This window comes from Haliotis rufescens, unplaced genomic scaffold (genome assembly GCF_023055435.1).
Source record: "Haliotis rufescens isolate VD_foot unplaced genomic scaffold, xgHalRufe1.0.p SCAF_4, whole genome shotgun sequence".
NCBI lineage: Eukaryota > Metazoa > Mollusca > Gastropoda > Lepetellida > Haliotidae > Haliotis > Haliotis rufescens.
In genome coordinates this window covers 53,206,662-53,230,948 of record NW_025964112.1, presented here as the reverse complement: position 1 = coordinate 53,230,948, position 24,287 = coordinate 53,206,662, and the positions used below count along the sequence as shown (strand labels likewise).

General features: G+C 40.8%; 1 protein-coding gene across 1 annotated transcript in view; it reads right to left on the bottom strand.

The window, feature by feature from the left end:
- Window positions 1-24,287, bottom strand: part of LOC124110986 (protein FAM126B-like) — a 256,707-nt gene that overhangs the window by 53,839 nt on the left and 178,581 nt on the right. Inside the window, exons 6-7 of the mRNA XM_046470512.2 lie at window positions 16,979-17,059; window positions 7,165-7,283 (exon numbers count right to left, since the gene is read on the bottom strand). Of these exons, the coding sequence (XP_046326468.2) occupies window positions 7,165-7,283; window positions 16,979-17,059 (200 nt within the window). The remainder of the gene's footprint in view (window positions 1-7,164; window positions 7,284-16,978; window positions 17,060-24,287) is intronic.

Below are 24,287 nucleotides of genomic sequence, written 5' to 3'. Positions count from 1 at the left end.
CATAGAGTGTTCACACACCAACTTCACAGCATGCATCAATGGTGTCATAGGCATTCAGTAAATGAGATCAAAATCATATGTAGATATATTAAAAGATTGGAGCATATAAAAACAAGGGCAAAAGTGAGCGTGGCTCACTAATACCCCCGACCCGCCTAGTGTGTCAGTAGTTTCAAATTAAATAATGGATAGGGTTAGGGTTTGAAAAATTCATTAAAAAAAATGGAAAATTAATCAAAACATTTTTTTTCTTTTGACTGTGCCCCTCCATATGACACAGGTCGGGGGTATAATAAAGAAGGATTGTGTTCAACATTTTTCCAGGGATGCTATATTACCGGTATGATTTGAGAGACACCAACAATGCAGGAATATTGAAGTTTCTTGGGTATGGTTTCATCTTGGAATGAGTTCATGATTGAGCAGAGTTTAGTGTCGCTTTCAACAGTATTTTTGCAATTTTTCATGGTAGTGTGTCAGCATCGGGCTAGAGAAAAGTGACACAGGTTGTTATGGTTACCACTGACTTGGTGGTGAAACTATCTCAACAAAGGTGAGGTGAAATGGGGTTTAACAACACGTCCAAGGTTATTGCGCTTACATAGCGACTTGCATACATGTGTGTACAGTCCCTTTCATACTTTCCACTAGACCTCCACAGTCTCCGAGCCGTGACTCTTTGTTTTAGCCCCTTAATGCAGAGCGCCAGACAGGGTAATAACAAGTACCATCTTTTAACATCTCTTGGTATGACATGGCTGGGGATCGAACCCCAAACCTTCCGCTGTCTGGGCAGACACTCCACCACTCCACCATGGAGGCGGTAACTCAACAAAGACATAGTTTAATTGTCCTTTATAGGTGTGTGATACAAAAAATACTCCTGATCATTAAACCTGGATGTAAAACAGTTTGGACACTTTGGAAGAAGATTTTGTTTTCCATTAAACAACACATGTATTTGTTTTTCTAAACACATTGAAATACTTTATAGCCCCCAGCATATGTCAACGTTCAATGAACACATCATTATCCTACTCTGACTTCATGCTGCAGGGGGGAAATGTTACACACCAACCATGTTATAGTCCTGGGGGGCCTGGGATTATTGTTTAGACAGGATATATTTTTTTGGTCATTTGCTTCAAAACATAAAAATTATCTCAAAGAAGGAACAAAAATTATTTTATTCACAAAACATTTGTGCATGCAAGGGTGAGTCAGTATGTGAGAGTGTGTGTGATGTGCGTGCGCATGCATGTTTTTGTGCATGAGTGTGTGTGTGTAAAAAACCCGGAGGAACATACATTTTTTAAAGAATTGTTTAACAGTTTCTACAATATCAAATGATTGGTTCCAATAACAGTACAGTTCATCACTCCATGTGCCTGTCTGTGCTGGGTCTTGTTGCCTTGTCCGGTCTTTGTCCAGACTAGTATCCTGTGGGAAATTGGGCAACTGTCTGCCACCAATCAATCATTTTTCTTCACTATCAGTGCTTCGTGTAAATCCCCGTTCGACATTACACCTGAGAAGGGTCCAGTTGACCCTACATGGTGAAAATGTCAGTCCTATATACCGCCTGGTCCAGCCAAGACACTCAGACTGACCACCTGGTCCAACCAAGTCACTTAGCCTGACTACCTGATCCAACCAAGTCACTTAGCCTGACCACCTGGTCCAACCAAGTCACTTAGCCTGACCACATTATCCAACCAAGTCACTTAGCCTGACCACCTGGTCCAACCAAGTCACCTAGCCTGACCACATTATCCAACCAAGTCACTTAGCCTGACCACATTATCCAACCAAGTCACCTAGCCTGACCACCTGATCCAACCAAGTCACTTAGCCTGACCACATTATCCAACCAAGTCACTTAGCCTGACCACATTATCCAACCAAGTCACTTAGCCTGACCACTTGGTCCAACCAAGTCACTTAGCCTGACCACATTATCCAACCAAGTCACTTAGCCTGACCACTTGGTCCAACCAAGTCACTTAGCCTGACCACATTATCCAACCAAGTCACTTAGCCTGACCACTTGGTCCAACCAAGTCACTTAGCCTGACCACATTATCCAACCAAGTCACCTAGCCTGACCACCTGATCCAACCAAGTCACTTAGCCTGACTACCTGATCCAATCAAGTCACTTAGCCTGACCACCTGATCCAACCAAGTCACTTAGCCTGACCACATTATCCAACCAAGTCACTTAGCCTGACCACCTGGTCCAACCAAGTCACCTAGCCTGACCACATTATCCAACCAAGTCACTTCGCCTGACCACATTATCCAACCAAGTCACTTAGCCTGACCACATTATCCAACCAAGTCACTTAGCCTGACCACCTGGTCCAACCAAGTCACTTAGCCTGACCACATTATCCAACCAAGTCACTTAGCCTGACCACTTGGTCCAACCAAGTCACTTAGCCTGACCACATTATCCAACCAAGTCACTTAGCCTGACCACCTGATCCAACCAAGTCACTTAGCCTGACCACATTATCCAACCAAGTCACTTAGCCTGACCACATTATCCAACCAAGTCACTTAGCCTGACCACCTGGTCCAACCAAGTCACTTAGCCTGACCACATTATCCAACCAAGTCACTTAGCCTGACCACTTGGTCCAACCAAGTCACTTAGCCTGACCACATTATCCAACCAAGTCACTTAGCCTGACCACCTGATCCAACCAAGTCACTTAGCCTGACCACATTATCCAACCAAGTCACTTAGCCTGACCACATTATCCAACCAAGTCACCTAGCCTGACTACCTGGTCCAACCAAGTCACTTAGCCTGACTACCTGGTCCAACCAAGTCACTTAGCCTGACTACCTGATCCAACCAAGTCACTCAGCCTGACTACCTGATCCAACCAAGTCACTTAGCCTGACTACCTGATCCAACCAAGTCACCTAGCCTTACCACCTGGTCCAATCAAGTCACTTGACCACCTGGTCTAACTTAATCACCTCAACCAAGGGGTCCGTCGGATAGTCTAGTGGTTAAAGCATTCGCTCGTCATACCAAAGACCAGGGTTCGATTCCCTACGTGGGTAATGTGTGAAGCCCATTTCTGGTGTTCCCCGCCATGATACTGCTGGAATATTGCTAAAAGCGGCATAAAACCTTACTCACTCACTCACCTCAATCAAGTTATTAAACAGTAAGAACCAGTGTCTTCAGTGAAAAGAACAGTTGACCAGCTTCAGTGGCAGAGATCCGTTATGTCATTTGATTGAAACGACATCCTAGCCGATGAAGTGAGTATGGTTTTACACCGCTTTTGGCAATATTCCAGCAATATCATGGCGGGGGACACCAGAAATGGGCTTCACACATTGTACCCATGTCGGGAATCGAACCCGGATCTTCGGCGTGACGAGCGAACGCTTTAACCACTCGGCTACACGACCGCCCCTAGCCGATGAAGTCACAATAATTTGCAAAGCATTGTGATGCAGTTTCATGGCATCAATATTTTCTGGGAGACATCACTTGATCTCACCCAAACTGCTGTGAAAGCCACTTTCAGATTTTAAATTGTATTAGCCAAAATTATTTGCAAGTTCAAAATGGATTAATACATCCTTAAATCCCTAGTTGTAACATTAACATGTCCTGTTTCGGTAAAGAGGTGAGGGCACATTTCTGCAGAAGAGTTCTGTAGCCTATAATAAGATACTTGCAGATATCAGGCACCTGGCAATATAAACGAAATAAAAGCCATGTCCTATTCACACTGTAAATCTGATCCACAACAAAACCTATGCCGCAAGTGTTGTTAGGCCTTGCCCAGTGTTGTTGATTTAGCCCTGTACAACACATATTATCAATTTAGCTACAAAGTTATGACAGCAATACATCATTGATTCTACATCATGGACAAGTGTTGTTTGGCTAGCCACTGTCTGACAGGCGTATTAGCACACACAGGCTCTGTCAGCACTATTTTGAATCCATATATGTTGTAAGAATTCGGGACAGACAAACCCTGAGGACAAATTCCCTAAGGAAAACAAAACAAAAAAAATGGACAAAAGCCTGTGGGATAAATCCAATGAAGTCTCTGATTCATCTGTGTGTTCAGCAATCAATCCAATCGATTAGGTTTATCCAAATACCATGTGGCCTTATCTCGGTACTCACATAGAACCACTATTCACTAAATAATCAACTCAACTCATCAAGGAAACAAATATAATGGGCATTGGTCGCACGGTACCAAGGTGAGTATTGAGACAGGTGAGGGATGATTGAGTACACCACTTTCAACGCTATTTGTCTGAACCACTTCAATTCGCTTTCCTGAGTTGCATCCCTTTGATGCACCAGACACCTATGATCAAATAACAGATTCGCTTTCTGGCTTTGTCAGCACCATGTTCGTGGGTTTCACCAAAGTGGGAAACATCTAAACCTACATCACTTCCTTCCTCCCACATCACACAGACCTTCATGTTATAACCATGTGGAACTGCATCACACTCTACCCAGGTCCCAGCGTTGACCCCGCTTGACCAATCTGGGCCTAACCTTTTGAGCTATTTGTCCAAACTTGGCTCTTAGCTCCATTTTTAGTACATTTTACTGTTATCATATGGACCGGGGCAAATTTTGTGTGACCCTGTGTGGTGAAGGACCAATGTCTAGATTTAACCACCTTATGGCCATTTGATTGACCCTGTGTGGCAAGTATTGTCTAGACATTGTTACCAACTAATATCCATTTGAGTAAACCTGTGTGGCAAGCAAGCATTGTCTAGACATTGTTACCAACTAATATTCATTTGAGTAACCCTGTGTGGCAAGCAAGCATTGTCTAGACATTGTTACCAACTAATATCCATTTGAGTAACCCTGTGTGGCAAGCAAGCATCGTCTTGACATTGTTACCAACTAATGCCGATTTGAGTGACCCTGTGTGGCAAGCATTGTCTAGACATTGTTACCAACTAATGCCCATTTGAGTGACCCTGTGTGGCAAGCATTGTCTAGACATTGTTACCAACGTATGCCCATTTGAGTGACCCTGTGTGGCAAGGGCACATAAACCCAGTCCTAGCTCAAGTTATAACTCCCATACTATACCATACATTGTGACCACTGAATCCCCATTCTAGATGCCCTGTACAACAAGTACAGTCCACATGTTACACAACAAAATAGCGATGTAAGGACACATACACCAATTCCTAGCTCCAGTAATACCTCCTGTTCAACCTCTGAAGATCCTGGGTAGAATAGGTGTTCAGCAACCCATGCTTGCCGTAAAAGGCGACTATGCTTGTCGTAAAAGGCGACTATGCTTGTCGTAGGAGGTGACTAACAGGATGGGGTAGTCAGGCTCGCTGACTTGGTTGATGCATGTCATCGCATCCCAATTGTGTGAATCGATGCTCATGATGTCAATCACTGGATTGTCTGGTCCAGACTTGATTATTTACAGACCACTGTCATATAGCTGGAATATTGCTGAGTGTGGTGTTAAACAACAAATCAATCAAAGCAAAACAAAAAACCTCCTGTTCCAGACACAGCCATTGTGACGACTGAATCAAACACCATACACAACAACATGCAGAAGAAAACAACACAACTCAGCTGTATTAAACCTAACAAACTGGCCATTTTCTTCAATCTTGATACAAATTCAAGTTTCAAAAATGAGTAGTACGCCACAAGGTTTCCAATGCAGGTCATTGATTGTGGCGCCCCCTGCAGGCTGGGAGTAGTGGCAGCCAGACTGTATGCTGTGTGTATTACACACACCTGATTGAAGCATCAAGGCCAGTTTCAACATGGATAATCAGGTTTAGGGAAAACCTTCATTCTCCCCACACCAGACAAGTTTCACAATGGTCGTGTCGGATACAAGCTTTTAACAATCATGTACAATTTGGTCAAAAAGCACTGAGCTATGTAGGATGCGTGCTTGCACTGTTAATTCTTGCAACTGATACTGCATCGTCTTAGGATATCAGATGTATTAGTGCTAAAGAGTCATGTTCAAGCAAATTGTGCCCATTAGTGATGATGACAATTTACAAAACGGTTTGAAGCAGTTACATTTCTAGTTAAATGCTACTTAAATATGGTTCCTCAGCAACCTGTGTTTAATACTTATCAAAACTGTCTGCATCAGAGTGGAAATAACAGCGCTATTAAAGGGGGACGATGAGCACTGAGAGTGTCTCTATTCTAATCCGGACATGTTATCTGGAATTGAGACAATCCAGTGATTGATATTATGAGCATCAATCTGCGCAGTTGGTGTATGATGACATGCAACTATTCTGATCAATGTGAATGGATGGCAACCTTGATGGCTCATATCCTCAGGCAACCTTGATGTCTCATATCCTCAGGCAACCTTGATGGCTCATATCCTCAGGTAAGGGAACAAGTGATGGCATCTATACTCTAGGAGATCCATAGATGGCAACTTTTACAGATCAACTATTCTGATCAATGTGAATGGATGGCAACCTTGATGGCTCATATCCTCAGGCAAGAGAACAAGTGATGGCATGTATACTCTAGGAGATCCATAGATGGCAACTTCTACAGATAAACTATTCTGATCAATGTGAATGGATGGCAACCTTGATGGCTCATATACTCTGGCATCTATTTCAAGGAGATCCATAGATGGCAACTTTTACAGATCAACTATATCGATAGAAGTTCAAAGGATGGCAACTCTGAAGGCTCGCCTACTCTGGCAAGAGAACTGGTGATGTCATCTACTCTGGGAGATCCATAGATGGTAGGGCTGGGCGGAGCCCAAATTTACAACCCGTTTTATTGCTGTAGGTCCTGGGTGCTTAGATTCCCACATAAAACAATCTGACCATGCTTTATTACACATAGGTTGACAGAATCTATATCTTTACTCAAACAAACAAAAGTCGGATGGACGGCGTGCACAGTCAGCAATAAATGCGAACATTTGGCGAATCCTTGTGTAACCATGGAGTAATACAGTATCATCATTTAATGTCAGAAGCCATGGGTAGACCTGTGCGTATCTGAGTCATACTCAGGACCCACCCAACACAGTTAGCTGACCCAGCCCTAATAGATGGCCACTTTTACAGACCAACTATTCTCCGCCAGTGATCCATGTATACATTGGTGACTCACCTGTTCTGGCCGTTGACACTCTCATACTGAGGGTAGGGGCCACTCTTCCAGGTCTCCTGGCTCTGGTTGTAGCGAGATAGGGCACTCTCTGTCAGTGTCAGTGTGCTCAGGTTGCTGGGCTGAAACACACAATACACACATAGAGATGTGGACACTCAGGAGTTGCACACACAATACACACAGAGAGATGAAGAGACACACAGGAGTTGCACACAATACACACAGAGAGATGAATAGACACACAGGAGTTGCACACACAATACATACAGAGAGATGAAGAGACACACAGGAGTTGCACACACTATACATACAGAGAGATGTGGACACACAGGAGTTGCACACACAATACATACAGAGAGATGTGGACACACAGGAGTTGCACACACAATACATACAGAGAGATGTGGACACACAGGAGTTGCACACACAATACACACACAGATGTGGACACACAGGAGTTGCACACACAATACACACATAGAGATGAAGAGACACATAGGAGTTGCACACACAATACATACAGAGAGATGTGGACACACAGGAGTTGCACACACAATACACACACAGATGTGGACACTCAGAAGTTGCACACACAATACACACACAGATGTGGACACTCAGGAGTTAAACACACAATACCCACACAGATGTGGACACACAGGAGTTGCACATACAATACACACACAGATGTTGATGCTCAGGAGTTGCACACACAATACACACACAGATGAAAAGACACACAGGAGTTGCACACACAATACACACACAGATGTTGATGCTCAGGAGTTTCACACACAATACATACAGAGAGATGTGGACACACAGGAGTTGCACACACAATACACACACAGATGTTGATGCTCAGGAGTTTCACACACAATACACACAGAGAGATGAAGAGACACACAGGAGTTGCACACACAATACACACACAGATGTGGACACTCAGAAGTTGCACACACAATACACACACAGATGTGGACACTCAGGAGTTGCACACACAATACACACACAGAGATGTAGAGACACACAGGAATTGCACACACAATACACACACAGATGTTGATGCTCAGGATTTGTACACACAATACACACACAGATGTTGATGCTCAGTAGTTGCACACACAATACACACAGAGAGATGTGGACACACAGGAGTTGGACACACAGGAGTTGCACACACAATACACACAGAGAGATGTGGACAATCAGAAGTTGCACACACAATACACTCAGAGAGATGTGGTCACTGAGGAGTTGCACACACAATACACACACAGATGTTGATGCTCAGAAGTTGCACACACAATACACCACAGAGAGATGTGGACACTCAGAAGTTGCACACACAATACACATAGAGAGATGTGGCCAATCAGAAGTTGCACACATAATACACACAGAGAGATGTGGACAATCAGAAGTTGCACACATAATACACACAGAGAGATGTGGACAATCAGAGGTTGCACACACAATACACACAGAGAGATGTGGACAATCAGAAGTTGCACACATAATACACACAGAGAGATGTGGACAATCAGAAGTTGCACACATAATACACACAGAGAGATGTGGACAATCAGAAGTTGCACACATAATACACACAGAGAGATGTGGACAATCAGAAGTTGCACACACAATACACACAGAGAGATGTGGACAATCAGAAGTTGCACGCACAATACACACATAGAGAGTTGGACAGTCCATTTGAAAGCCATCAAATATTTTATGATTGGTTTCATGTCTCCATGTTTTTAACACTACATGAACTTGCCTGTCTTACATCAGATTACAAAACAAATATCTCTCATGTGAACAGGTTTTTGAGATGCATCACATGAGCAGCTAAGCAAATTCTCTGGATTCTTACTTGCAAGATGACATTGCATACTTAATGCAAAAAGGCAAGAAGTGAGTTGGTGGGCGAACAAACCAGTCTGTTGATATCGTAAGGAAGAGAATTTATGGATGTCAACTTCTTTATTATGAGGACCACACTGTTTGGAGTACATACTTACTCCCTCATCAGGTGAATGAGTGAGTGAGTGAGTGAGTATGGTTTTACGCCGCTTTTAGCAATATTCCAGCAATATCACGGCGGGGGACACCAGAAATGGGCTTCACACATTGTACCCATGTAGGGAATCGAACTTGGGTCTTCGGCGTGACAAGTGAATGCTTTAACCACTAGACTACCGGACTGCCCCATCAGGTGAATGAAGGAACGTTGTGTTCTTCATAACAAAGATGTTGACATCCTTAAATTCTCTTCCTCATGTGTATCACTTCTAGTGAGGGAGTGGTTATGGTTTTACACTGCTTTCAGCAATATTCCAGCAATATCATGGAACAGGACATCAGAAATGGGCATCACACATTGTACCCATGTGGGGAATCAAACCCAAGATATCACTAAAATGCCTTTCAAAGTCTTTTTTATATCATTTTGCATCATTTTGTCATAGCAGGTAACTGTGTTACTGGCCTGGATACATTGAAGCTGTATTTTATAGTATGAGCTTCAATAGAGGCAATATAACAGTTATATCATAGCAGGGAACTGTGTTACTGGCCTGGATACATTGAAGCTGTATTTTATAGTATGAGCTTCAATATAGGCAATATAACAGTTATATCATAGCAGGGAACTGTGTTACTGGCCTGGATACATTGAAGCTGTATTTTATAGTATGAGCTTCAATATAGGCAATATAACAGTTATATCATAGCAGGGAACTGTGTTACTGACCTGGATACATTGAAGCTGTGTTTTATAGTATGAGCTTCAATATAGGCAATATAACAGTTATATCATAGCAGGTAACTGTGTTACTGTCTTGGATACATTGAAGCTGTATTAAAAAGTTACCTGCACTTTTAACACAGTTTTATCACAGGTGTATCTTGAATGTAGCGAAATTGGTCCCTGGCACCTCAAGACAACATATGTAGTTTCACTCTCCGCTGATGCTTCTTTCTATAACCCAGTCTCAGTTATTCCACGTGCTAGTTACCATTTCTCACCATATTTCATGATTTCGGGTTAGAAATGATCTTCAGCCACCCATGATTGTCCTAAGAGACAACTAACGGAATCTGGTTGTCAGGCTCGCTGACTTGGTTGGTGTATGTCACCTTTTACCAATTGTGCATATCGATGCTCATGATGTCAATCAATGGATTGTCTGGTCCAGATTTTATTATTCACAGAACGCCCTCATAAAGCTGGAATATTGCTGTGTGCGGTGGTAAACAACAAACAAACAAACAAACAAACAAAACACCATATTTCGCAGATATCAGAGATGAGGTTAATTTGGGTTTAGCGTCACGTTCAGGGTTAGTGCACTTATATAGCGATATAGCAAATTGGAATTTCCCAGTTTATGTTATAGTTATAATTATAACAGCGCCAATGCATATGAAGAGAATTTAATGCTTAGTTTAACATTATTGCATTGGATGCATTTTTAAAATTCAATGTTAAAATACCTGGTGTGTGTCTTTGGGTGTGTGTGCGTGTGTGTTTGTGTGTTTGTGTGCATGCATGTGTGGTTGATTTGTATTAGTCCGGACTTACGCCAGTTTTATAGTGCTAACCCACTGAGATACCATGCCGCAGTTTAACATGGATATGACACAAGCAAGGACTAAACCAATGATCTTCTGCTCTCTCCACCAGACCACAGAGGAGGCTGTAAATATCAGAAAAACTGCCACTTGGAATATATGTTGATGCAAAACAACTGTTTCTGAACTCGATTCAATAGAAACTGAAATTGCATTTCTCCAAGGCAACCACCAGTCCACCAGTGAACAAGTTGTAGTGACCTATACTTTTGACATTCACAGCAGAAAATACACGAAAAAGTACACGATGTCTAGAAGACTGCCTTAATGGTTTGTATGAACAATAATCATCAGCCATTGAGACCTCCTGATCCCAATTTCAGTGGCCTCTCACAGTGAGCGCCATGAGGTCGTGGGCACCGCCTCAGCCTGGATCCCTCGGGTCTGGTTCACTTTAACACTAATGTCACGTCCTTACCACTTCAGCACTTCACCAGGGTCTAACTATCTGGGGCTCTTGAGAACTCATTTTTTCCCCCAGTTTCAGACGGATGAGATGAAAAACTGAACGGAGGTTTTGAAGAGGGACAAGTATTGGCAAATTTGATTCAAGTTGTTCAAAAAAGTTTGACTAATAATCAATTTCTTTTTCAATTTATTTTTTTTCCTTTGGGGGGGGTGGGGGGGGGTGGGAGAGAAGGAATGCAATCTAACAGTTAATGTTAACAGGCTAATGAGTGATTGAGGGAGTCTATGTGGTTTTACGCAGCCAGCTTTAATCTTTAGCCTGCTGAATTGTTTTAGCATAAGGCAGTGTAAAGGGGGTCGGTGCTTCATTAAACAAGGGCAAATTGAAGAAATATTTTGCACATTTATTCCTGATATAAAACTATACATTGCCATACAAAAATATCCTGATGTTTTCAATCATACCACGAGGTTATACAAGTCCATTATCATACCAAGGTGAAGTCAGTTTAACACACTGCACTTCTTTACAGTCTCAGTTTCAAACACAGCTCTACTTTACAGTCTCAGTTTCACACACTGCTCTACTTTACAGAGTCTCAGTTTCACACAGCTCTCTGGCTACAATGTCTCAGTTTCACACACTGCTCTACTTTACAGAGTCTCAGTTTCACACAGCTCTCTGGCTACAATGTCTCAGTTTCACACACTGCTCTACTTTACAGAGTCTCAGTTTCACACAGCTCTCTGACTACAATGTCTCAGTTTCACACAGCTCTCTGGCTACAATGTCTCAGTTTCACACACTGCTCTACTTTACAGAGTCTCAGTTTCACACAGCTCTCTGGCTACAATGTCTCAGTTTCACACACTGCTCTACTTTACAGAGTCTCAGTTTCACACAGCTCTCTGACTACAATGTCTCAGTTTCACACAGCTCTCTGGCTACAATGTCTCAGTTTCACACACTGCTCTACTTTACAGAGTCTCAGTTTCACACAGCTCTCTGACTACAATGTCTCAGTTTCACACAGCTCTCTGGCTACAATGTCTCAGTTTCACACACTGCTCTACTTTACAGAGTCTCAGTTTCACACAGCTCTCTGGCTACAATGTCTCAGTTTCACACACTGCTCTACTTTACAGAGTCTCAGTTTCACACAGCTCTCTGACTACAATGTCTCAGTTTCACACAGCTCTGGCTACAATGTCTCAGTTTCACACAGCTCTCTGACTACAATGTCTCAGTTTCACACAGCTCTGGCTACAATGTCTCAGTTTCACACAGCTCTGGCTACAATGTCTCAGTTTCACACAGCTCTGGCTACAATGTCTCAGTTTCACACAGCTCTGGCTACAATGTCTCAGTTTCACACAGCTCTGGCTACAATGTCTCAGTTTCACACAGCTCTGGCTACAATGTCTTGACCAAGACTGAAAGTAGACAACATATGTGGATCACAGTCCCTTGTTGATTCTCTTTTATCTACAAGAACCCATGTGCACTAGCAGCAAATACCAATAACTACCATGTTGTAAATCTTTATCAAATTGATGTGTTGATTCTAAATGTGATGAGATGAATTTTCTAATACTTTGCAACCATTCTTATGTCAGTGCTAGGATTCAGTCTCCCATTAAACCAGCCACTCCTACATCATCAGTGACTACGGGAGATCAAATGTCAGTGCTAAATAAAAGACAGGAATCTTAAAATAACTCAAACCTACTCCTATTAAAAGTATTGAGTATGAGATACGTCATGTCTTCCTGACCTGCCATGTTGTAGCAGATAATGGAAGTCTGGTCACATGCTTTCATCTCATCACTGTCAAGTGGTTCGTCGGGAACGACGTTGTCGATATGCATTTGTAAATTAATAATGCCTATGGAGGCATATTTCATACTTCAATTCAATCAGTTGAGTGAATCGGTTGAGTATTCATTTGCAGTTACCAGTTTCATGACTAAAACATGGATTCCATATCTTGTATCTGTGTTCGAAATTAGCATATGAAAGTTGGTGGTTGTGTCATAACTGAATGATTGGAAAATAAGGTGTCCCTAGGTTCCAGTACTACATATTCTCATGATGAGTGAACATACCACCCACGTGGCCAACAAGTGAGTGAGTGAGTGAGTGAGTGAGTGAGTGAGTGAGTGAGTGAGTGAGTGAGTGAGTGAGTGAGTGAGTGATCGGATAAATGGCTGTGGGCAGGCAAGCTGCCAAGTGTCAGGTTGTATGCCGGTACAGCAATATTCTAGCAATATCACAGCAGAGGTTACCAGAAATAGGCTTCATGGTACCCATGTGTGAATCAAACCCAGGCCATCAGCTTGTCACAAGCAAACACTTTAACCACTAGGCTACCTCATCGCCCTTAGGCAAGTAAACCTCCTCAAAAAAGAGAATCCCTCCACATTTACCGTATTTTCTTGAGTATAGTGAGCACTTTTTTTCGAAAAAACACAGCTGTGTAGAAGGGGGTGCGCATTATACACGAATTATGAGTTTGGATGTTTTTTCCCCACATGGAAAGACATTACCGTGAGCACGAAACACCGGAAATACCATGTCAACAAATCCATACTGAAGTACGCAAAATAATCATGTAATTACACTGTCTGGCTATAAAAAGTGTTCTTTGTATATCTGGACTTATGTTTGTAACTTATTTCATTAATTTTATTCAAAATTCCTTATAATATTGTTTTTATTAATTTCGGCGAAATCGTGTGTGAAGCGATCGGAAGATCGCACAACTCACCGTTATTAACAGCAACCACGGTCAGAATACCGCTATTGATGCCTTGAAACGAACTTTAGTTGACAGAGAATGGATACATATATCATAAATGACATACTCTGACTCGTTAAAGTCATATTTGTTTTTGTTTGACGGTTCTATGTCAACATGAAATTCTCGCGATCACGCGATCACGCGATCACGTGCGCGTGAGCCTTGACGGTGACTGGTCAGACTGGTTCCATGTAAAAAATAATACCCGGGAATAGCGATCAGCTGCTTCGCTTAGGGTTATTATTTTTTTCAATATGTTTAGTAAAGGCTGCATATAATTAAGAAAATAATGGAATATATTATTCCTGATAAAAAAAAATAGTTTCAGATACAATTGTTGCCGATCCTTGCAGTAAAAATCCTATAAAGTTATATCATCGGGTGTGTCTTGACCGAATCACCAGTCGATTCCAAGAAAACGTGTGTACAGCTGATTGCCGTTTCCGGCTTAGTTTACGAGAAAATACACAAGGTAATCTTAATCCCTAGATATAAAACAATGCCTAGCAGAACAATAAATACTATTGAATCGGTAAATAAACATGTCTGGTGATTTTTTATCTCAAATTTCGAATTTGTACTGACGAAGTTTCTCATCACCCATTCGTTTGCCGGACTTCACTGAAAGGGTACGGTGTAATTTTTTTCTGCGCATAATATTCAAATTTCTTTTTTTCCAAAATATTAAACCCGCTAGAGGGGGGTGCGCATTATACATGGGTGCGCACTATACTCAAGAAAATATGGTATGTATATAATGAATTGGCAATAGATCTTATCAAGATGTACCTCATTCTTTGGCCAACATCAGCTTATCTAAAGACATCAGGTTTATCACGCAAAAAGAGAATCTTGTACAAACCATAGCAATAGTTGCAAAAAATCACAGCAGTGTGAACATTAAAGGCAAAAATTCCTCATCAAAGTTCTACAATCAGCAGTAATTGAGGCTGACACTCTGTCATCAGCTTCCAAAGCGATCTTAGCAAAAATGGTCTTTTCTTTGATGGCAGCAAAGAGAGGGAACTTGGGTGGAATATCCCATCACCATCAGCTCCGGGACTGCCGAGGAAACCTTTGATTTGACAGGTAATGCCAGCAGAGCTATTTCTTGAGTCTACCACAAATGAAATCATCGGGCTCTAATGTGATTTGTGACATTTGACTGGGATTTGACATAGGAAAAAGCAACACATACAAACAGTACAAGACAAGGGGATCACAACTTGCTGTTATACTTTCATTGATCCAGACAACCTAAGAATCTTATATGTATTGTCTAGAAGATTGGATCGGTTGTATTTGTGATATTTTTCCTGATGGCTTTTTGCTGATCTTGAGCAAAAAGTAAATTGAACATATCAGAGGTGCTAACTGCAACCATTTATGCCCAATCAGTGATATCTGGTTAAACTGGAGTAACTTTTACTTATTTTTCAGTATGGTTGGCACATAGGCACATAAATCATATTGCAATATATCATAATATTTAGAGCTGTATTGCGATCGTAGGGCCTAAAACATTCATGACTGGTGGCAAGGATTAATCCACTTGTGATACATGTATTGCTGACGGACATATTGCAATATTCCAGTATACCGGTGTATCACTATTTGTCAATAATGATCCAAGCTGATCAAAGTTAGTTCGCCTGTTTTCGTTTCAAATTTTTATACCTGTCCACCACTGCGAGCAACATCATTGCTAACTTATAGTTGTAACCAGTGCGCATGTCATTTACATTTAAATACGAGTGAGTGAGTGAGTGAGTGAGTGAGTGAGTGAGTGAGTGAGTGAGTGAGTGAGTGAGTGAGTGAGTGAGTGAGTGAGTGAGTGAGTGAGTGAATGTCTACTAGCCAGCACGGCTCTCATTATTTTCTATAGATTAGTGTTATAATAGGCACCATTATTAGCAAAGTTTACTGGACCAAACAGATTTTTACTAGACTCAGGCTTCAGACTTGTAGCTAGAGTCAAAGACTGTAACATATTTTTACATATTTGCCAGAACAATTCACACATTACCTGGTGGCTACACACATATATCTATCTAAAACATCACAATCAAGACATTTCTCAACGCTCTGAGTTTTTCAAGATGACACTATACAACCCAAACCATGTCTATTTTCAACTGCTTTTCTATCAATTCACAAGCATCTAAATGATTCCTCAGTCCTTGAGTCTGCTTCACAAAAACACATCTCCAAAGACTTTTCTTTTTTAAGTTAGCGTTTGATCCCGCATGAAGCCAATCTCTGTCACTGAAGGCACCCGGCAGAGCTGCTTCATCAAACAGGATCTGATTCCTCACAGAATTCCATCGGACCCAACCACATGGCTTTCAATATAATCTATCTCAAAATTATTCTTACCAAATGGTGATTTTTTTTCCCTTTCATATTAGTTGGCAAGTCTCAGATGACTGTCTGCCTGTACAATACCCTGGACAAAACGAGCGAGTTTTATAAAGTTCTTTTTATATTTTTTCTAAAACAAGTCAAGGAGTGAGGGAGTGAGCAAATATTGTTTTTCAAATTTTGTAGCAAAACGTCAAGAGCAGACCAAGGATATGGTCTCAGATATGCTTAACCCTGCTTTGAACAGTATTCCAGGTCCATCACAACCTCAATTTGATGAAGGAACAGCTATAACCAAGGTAATTGATGTTTACACATTGGTGAAACCAGTGAGCACGGGTAAGGTGCTGACAAACCAAGAAATGTAATCATAGGATACTTGCTGCACTGACAAATGGGCCCCTCATGTCCTCCTCTTTTAGTAGTACCCAAGTGAGCAAGCAGAACTAGGCCATTGTGTCCTTGGAAAAAAATCCCTGAGCTACCCACCACCAAGGACTACCGCTAGGATACAGCATCCCTTCTATCCCCAATCATAAAATCATCCCCAGTGAATAATCAAACATTCTCAGTGATCTTAAGAATAATCCTAAATGGACTCTCACCTCATGATAGACGGATGGTTGCCCAAAGGATGGGATCCTGAATGTCATGACCTTGGCCTTTCCATCCGAGTGCACGATTTCCTGGGGAGAAAAAGAAAACCTGTTCACTTTGTTGTTAATTATATACATATTGTATTCACCATGAGAAGCACCCTTGGAGTTTAGAAAACTCATAAAGGTAGGCCCTTATTAAAACCATACAAATTTCTAAAATTTGTTTTCAGAGACAACAAACTTATCAGATACAAAAGTCAATGAAACTAAATAAAAATTGATAATAGTTACGAGGCAATCATACACCCCTTCTACACTGTTGTTTGAATATAAGAGAGTGAATTGTGTTTTAAGGCAATGTAGTTTGAACAATAATTAAGTAATACCACAGTGTGAACACACAATGCCATCTAGAAAGTGGTCAAATGTAACAAATGTTATATTTGGGATAACACTTTCTTAGTAAAGTACAGATTCTCTTACTTTTTAGGGGGTTGAGTCCTGTCCAGGATTTGAACCCACACTGCCAGAGTAAGGCACCTAATCGCCAGCACACAAAGTTAGCTATCTAACCAACTCAGCCACCGAGGCTTCCACAAAAATGAAGGTCCGACAACTGCTTGTCTAGATCACATACTTTGTGTACCCCTCTGACAAATGTAAATTGGCACGGCTCCCATGGCCGAAAGCTATGAACACACACTGCCATCTAGAAAGTGGTCAAATGTAACAAATGTCAAATTTGGGATAACCCCCAAAGGTAAGATAATCTGTACTTTACTAAGAAAGTGTTATCCCAAATATAACATAGTTGCATATGCATAGTTGAATCCCTTGGGCACGCCAGAAACCTATGGTTATTGGTTCGAATACCCGGTTTGCCCCGATTGTGTTTCTAGGTTTATTAGCACCATACCATGCTCGTGGGGTTCATCAAAATTGTAAACATCTGAGACCTGAATCACTTTGGGCTATACTTTTTAATACACCCTCTCGTACAGAAGATGTCAGCAGTAGTGGTCCATATTGATCAGGTAGAAGATCATAATTCAAATTTCAGTGGAAAACAATTTTTTAATCAATGGAAGTTCGTATCTCTTCATCCAGTAACTTTTTTTCAATTACTTGCGTCATAGATTAATCCTGTAAATGGATATAGAATATCTTAACTGTCAGTGTCTCAGTGAACACATCAACTGCTGCGGCTTATTGACAGGACAAGAAACATTCAGGTGAGGTCAAATGGGGTTTAGCGTTCGAGATTAGTTCACTTATATAGCGATGTGTATGCTGCTTGTTCTAGTGTGGACTTGTGCAGGTTTTATAGCTCTGGCCAACTGAGATACTATTCCCCAGTTTAACATGGATACAACGCTCTGGCACATAATACTGACTCCGAGCTGGACAGTCATTGTTTTATCCCCTTAATGCTGAGCGCCAGAAGGAAGTACCATCTTTCATACCTTTTACTGTGACGCAGACAAAGACAAGAGGAAGCATAAAAAACAACTATTTTTGTTTTTGGATTTGATTGCCATTTTTTAACAAATCAGACAACTCTTAGACCAAGCAACAAACAAAGTTAGGTCACATGAACAAAACTAGACAAGAAAACACATGTGATGCTTGAAACTCTCCTGAACAGGGAATTAACGCTACTCGTAACAAAATCTGGCTGTCTGATTGGTCAGATGGCCGGTCTGTGGACATGATGACATCCCTCTGTTTGATATGACCTGCTTGCCACATCACAACTGACCCTGTTTGGACATTGAGTTACTGTATTGAGAGTAAGATGGCGGGCACAATGTAGATGTATTTCAAACTTATTTCACTGAACATAAGTCTTTCTATTTGTTTCATCCGTTAGTTGTTTAATACCACACTCAGCAATATTCCAGCAAAATGATGGCAACCTGAAAATATCAGAGTCTGGACCTCACAAACCAGTGATTGATATAATGAAGAACAATCCACGCTGTTGGGGTACGATGACACGCAATCAACCAAGTCACCGAGCTATATCACACGATCCATTTAGTCGCCTCCTAGTAACGACCAGCCCAAATTGCTGGGGACAAAGTCTAATCCTGAATCCCCAGAAGGTTAGTCCGTGTAACTTGTGAACCCATAACAACAAATGTATTACATGTGTCAGAAGCGGCATATGGGGTCTTGAACGTGAACACTCCTTATATCGAGTGGTAAAACTTCAATATACATTAATCCTCAGGAAATCACACCCCCAAAGACTACAATGACTTGCACTGTAAACTGATGCTACTCCCAAATCATAACAGCACATGCAATCTTAGTAATTGTAGCGTCACATTCTTGACAGAGGGCAATGTTCCAAAGGAAGGAAATCAAATTGTTGGATCGGAATAATTTCCTGGAAAATTGTCTCTACAGATGATCTGGACTTACTACAGGCGATGATGTCCGCATAACCAATTTAAGGATCCACAACACTTTCCTGTTTGTTCCATGAGGAAAATGACTGATTCAAATATGTATGTATTAGGGGTGGAACGGGTAACTCAGGTACTGAGGACCGGTGGGTCCTGGGTAGAACCCGGGTACCCACAGGACTACCCGGACCCATGGTTAGTCACATGATGTATTGTTTAGAGCTGGGACGAGTCAAAATTTACTACCAGGGTACCCAACCCCCTATTACCCGACCCTATCCGGGTACCCACTGTAGGTCTCAAGAGTTGGGAACGCAATGTCTAATTGGGAATAGTTAAACTGTAGCCCTGGCAAAAACTGTTCAGATACAAGTATGAAACCACAGACCATATAACAGATATATGGTCTCTTATGAAACGATCAAATCATGCATACACTGAAGTTGACTGAAGCTTTACCTTTACCCAAACATATACAAGTCAAAAGGAATGTGTGCATCATCAGAAAGAAATGCGAATATAAGCGACTTGTAGTGTAACCACTGAGCTCTTTTTTTGTCATTTAACAATATGTCACGTGACTAACCACAGGTCCAGGTAGTCCGGAGGGTACCCGGGTCCTACTCAGGACCGACCCGACCTGAGTACCCGAGTACCCGAGTTACCCGTCCCAGCCCTAGCATTGTTTAATGACAAAAACAATCAACCTCCATGGTTAAAGTACAATTCGCTAAATGTTGTATTTCTTTCTGACTGTACGTTTATATGTTTGAGTAAAGATAAAGCTTCTGTCAACTTCAGTGTATGCATGATCAGATTGTTTTATAAATGCGTGTATCTAAGTAGTTTTTGCCGAGGCTTTCGTAAAACAATTCAGAATCGGACATTTTGTACCCAAATCGAGGCCTACAACGAGTACCCAGGTAAAGTAGGGTTGGGTAATAGTGGACTGGGTACACCTGAAATACCAGTCTACAATCTGAACTGAAGTACACAATATACCGTATTCGACGTAATGAGCACCCAGGGCGCTCTCAAAATTAGAAATAGGGGGCTCTTATTAGAATATTATTTTGGTGAAAAATTCAGAGTTGAAAGTATGGTAATCCCATTATTACACTATCTGGTTATAAAAATGTGTTCATTGTATATCTGGACTTATCTTCTTAATATATTTTATTAATTTTTTTCAATCTTTCATTCAATATTGTTTACATTTATTTCGGCTAAATGGGTTGGTAAATCGCACAACTCACTATCAAGGGCCTATTTACAGCAACCACATTCAGATTACCGCTTTTCACGCCTTGAAACAAACTTTACTTGACAGGGATACATATATCATAAATGCCATGTTTTGACTTGTTAAAAGTCCTATTTGCAACAATTTGACTACTCAATGTCAACATAACGTTTTCGCAATCGAAATACATGTAGCGCGGGATCTCCCTACGGTGATTGGTCAAATTGATCCATGCCAAAAATATCCTGCAATAGCAATCAGCTGTACCAAAGTGCTACGCAAATGGTTATTATAATCTTATGTATAGTAATAGCTGCAACTAAATAATAGATATTGGAACATATTATTCTAATAAAATAATAATTTCAGATACAATTTCTTCCAATCATTGCATCAAAATTTTTTGAAGTGATATCATTGGCTATTTCCGGCTTAGTTTACAAGAAAATACACATGGTAATCTTAATCTCTGCATGTACAAAAATGCCTTGGAGAGCAGGAAATACAATTTAATTGGTAAATCATGGTGTCTAGTGATGTTTTATATCAATACCATATTTACACCAAGTTTGTTATACCTAAACGTTAACCTGAATTCACTGAAGGGATACGACCTGTTTTTTTCACTGCGCATAACACTCAATAAATCTTTTTTTACACAATGAATCATAAACAACTTCTATTCTAATCTTTTTTCTCTTTTTCTCACTCTGAATAGTGCTGCAGAGATCCTGTTAGGTAGGCAGGGCATGTTCTGTACATGTTGTGTTGGTCATCTACCCCCTACGGCTCCACCTCGGTTAAACTGACTATAATGCTCATCAATTATTTGGACCCTGAAGGTAGCATTGCAGCAAGGGATCACAGTATATTGCTTCAGATCTCTTCCAGACAAAACAGTTTACAAAAAGTTATTGTCATGGTAACGACAGATGATCCCTGGAACAGAATAGGTGAAGGCCAAAGAACTGTTTGTTTGTTTGTTTGTTGTTTAATACTGCACTCAGTAATATTCCAGCTATACGACAGTGGTCTGTTAATGATTAATCGAGTCTGGATCAGACAATCCAGTGACTGAAATCATCAGCAACGATCTACACCAAGTCACCTCTTACAACAAACATGGGTTGATGAAGACCAATTCTTAATCTGATATTTACAGCCAAAGAATTGTGAGTTGGTCTGAGTGAGTGAGTGAGTGAGTGAATTGTGTTTAATGCTGCATTGCAGACTATTTTAGATTTGAATAATGGAGGAGAAGTTAGTGGGATGGAGGCCCACTTTGGTGGGATGGCAATGTGACTGTTAACCTTCTACCTCCTCACAGCCCATCTACTCCCCAGGGGCTGAGAATGAAGTCGATTGCACAATGATCCGGGGTAATATTAATGTAGCACCATAAGCATTCACTTGAGAGGAATTAGGCACATAATAAATGAATTATTATTATTATTATTATTATTATTATTATTATTATTATTATTATTCGTGCCAGATCACAGCCATGTTCAGGTGACAATAAATTCATTATTTTCGACAGAAAGCTTAAAATAAATGTGAGCCGTGTGCCTCCATGTGTGTGAGACATCTGTGCACATTAACAGGTGATATCAGGTGATTCACATGAAGCAATGATCTGACAATGTCTATAATGCATTCTTAATCAACTGAACAAAGATGGGTTTGATTCCCGACATGGGAACAATGTGTGAAGCCCATTTCTGGTGTTCCCCACCGTGATATTGCTGGAATATTGCTAAACGCGGCTAAACCATACTCACTCACTCACTCACCTGTAAGAACGCAGGGGTAATAAGAGGATGTTTGGTTGTGAGGCAGGCAGGGAAGAAAATCTACTAATGCATTTTTTCAGTCCTTATATCAGTATTCATTGGCACATTTCAAAAATCACTTTCTTTGTAATACATATTACAATATCATGTTCTTCCATGTCGATATACACCCTTTGCAAGCATAAATCTGGCCTGTTTGAAAATCAAACATTTATCACATGTTCATACATGTTTCATTTTGAAATACAAGGCCAGTTATAAGGCTATACTTTTCAAAATATTTAAATTACCGCTGGCACTAACAATGCTGAAATATAAGCTAACGATGTATGATAATTGCTGAAGCTTGAGCACAGAAGACTCAGTAATCATGAGTTATGTCATAATGTTTTTTTAAAATGACATTTTGGAAAAGAAATGCTCTCATAAATTAATATGATCTTGTGTATTGTGTTATTTAAAGGATCATAGATTCTAAACCGGTGTAAACAATGATTGCGTGTGACGTATTTATGGCACATTTCCATTTGAAGTGATATTTAATGCCCCTGTGTAACTGTAAATCCTCAAGCACATTACACTGGCAACTTTCACAAGACGCAATAGACACGACACAGAAAAGTGGTTCCCTATTTAAGAAAGAAAACCATTTAAAAGGTTGCCTAGCAACTGAATTTCACCTGCGACAAACAAAGCAAGTTTCAAGTCATGAACATCACAAGAGAGAAATCATACGTAAAAAAAGAGTTTCTTGATAATCAGATCTTTGGTCTGGGTTTACCACTGGCGCTATGGAAACGGCACCTAATGATGGTCTAAATCAACAACACACTGTTAAACAATAGTAAGAAGACCTAGAAGAGTATCCTTGGATACCATGGTCAGCCTTCAAGGACTTAAGGTGTCGTCATGTATTTTTAAGCTTCACAGCAAAATATTATGATGACAATATTGTTGCCATTAATGATAAAATCTCATATAGAATTGACTGTGATTATAATGGTATTCACCTGTTTTTAGCCACTAAATTCAAGGAATTTTCTAACCTATACAAAGTTATTGTTTTAACAATATCACCATGGTGACAATTCTTCCTTCTCATTGAACTTCATTAGTATTGAAGAGAATGCAAATTTAGTCAACATTGCCATGCCATTGAAACTAAACAACACAGGAAGAAAAACCTGACCAACACGCACAGAAACTAGAAACAAAACACATTGTTTTTAAGTCTTGATGAAAGCTAATTACAAACGAGAAAGCTGACACCCCACATTGAGGAGCATGAGAGTAGGCAATCAGCAATACACATGTTAAACCCATCAAAGAAAAATGGAGCTGTTCTCAAGATGAAATGGTGTCGTTTTGCCACCTAATGGACGTTTGACATGGTAATTTACAATACATTTGTGATAGAGTTGGTGGATCTCATGGTTGGAAAAGCTACAACTATATATGTTCCAGGCAACGTTACACATGTTAAGCGGAATAGGAAAAAACTTCCATATGATCTAGATATTCGTGAGGCCATGTCATGCATTGGCATACAAAATTGCGATATGATTGTTTGTTTGTTTGTTGTTTAACGCCGCTCTCAGCAATATTCCAGCTATATGATGGTGGTCTGTAAATAATCAAGTCTGGACCAGACAATCCAGTGATTGACATCATGAGCATCGATCCATGCAATTGAGATACGACATGTATCGACGAAGTCAGCGAGCCTGACCACCCGATCCCGTTAGTTGCCTCTTACGACAAACATAGTCGCCTTTTACAGCAAGCATGGGTTGCTGAAGACCTTCACGGGTGTCTCGCAGTGGCCAAAGTGACATTGGTGGTAGACATTGGATTACTGGTTGGAACAC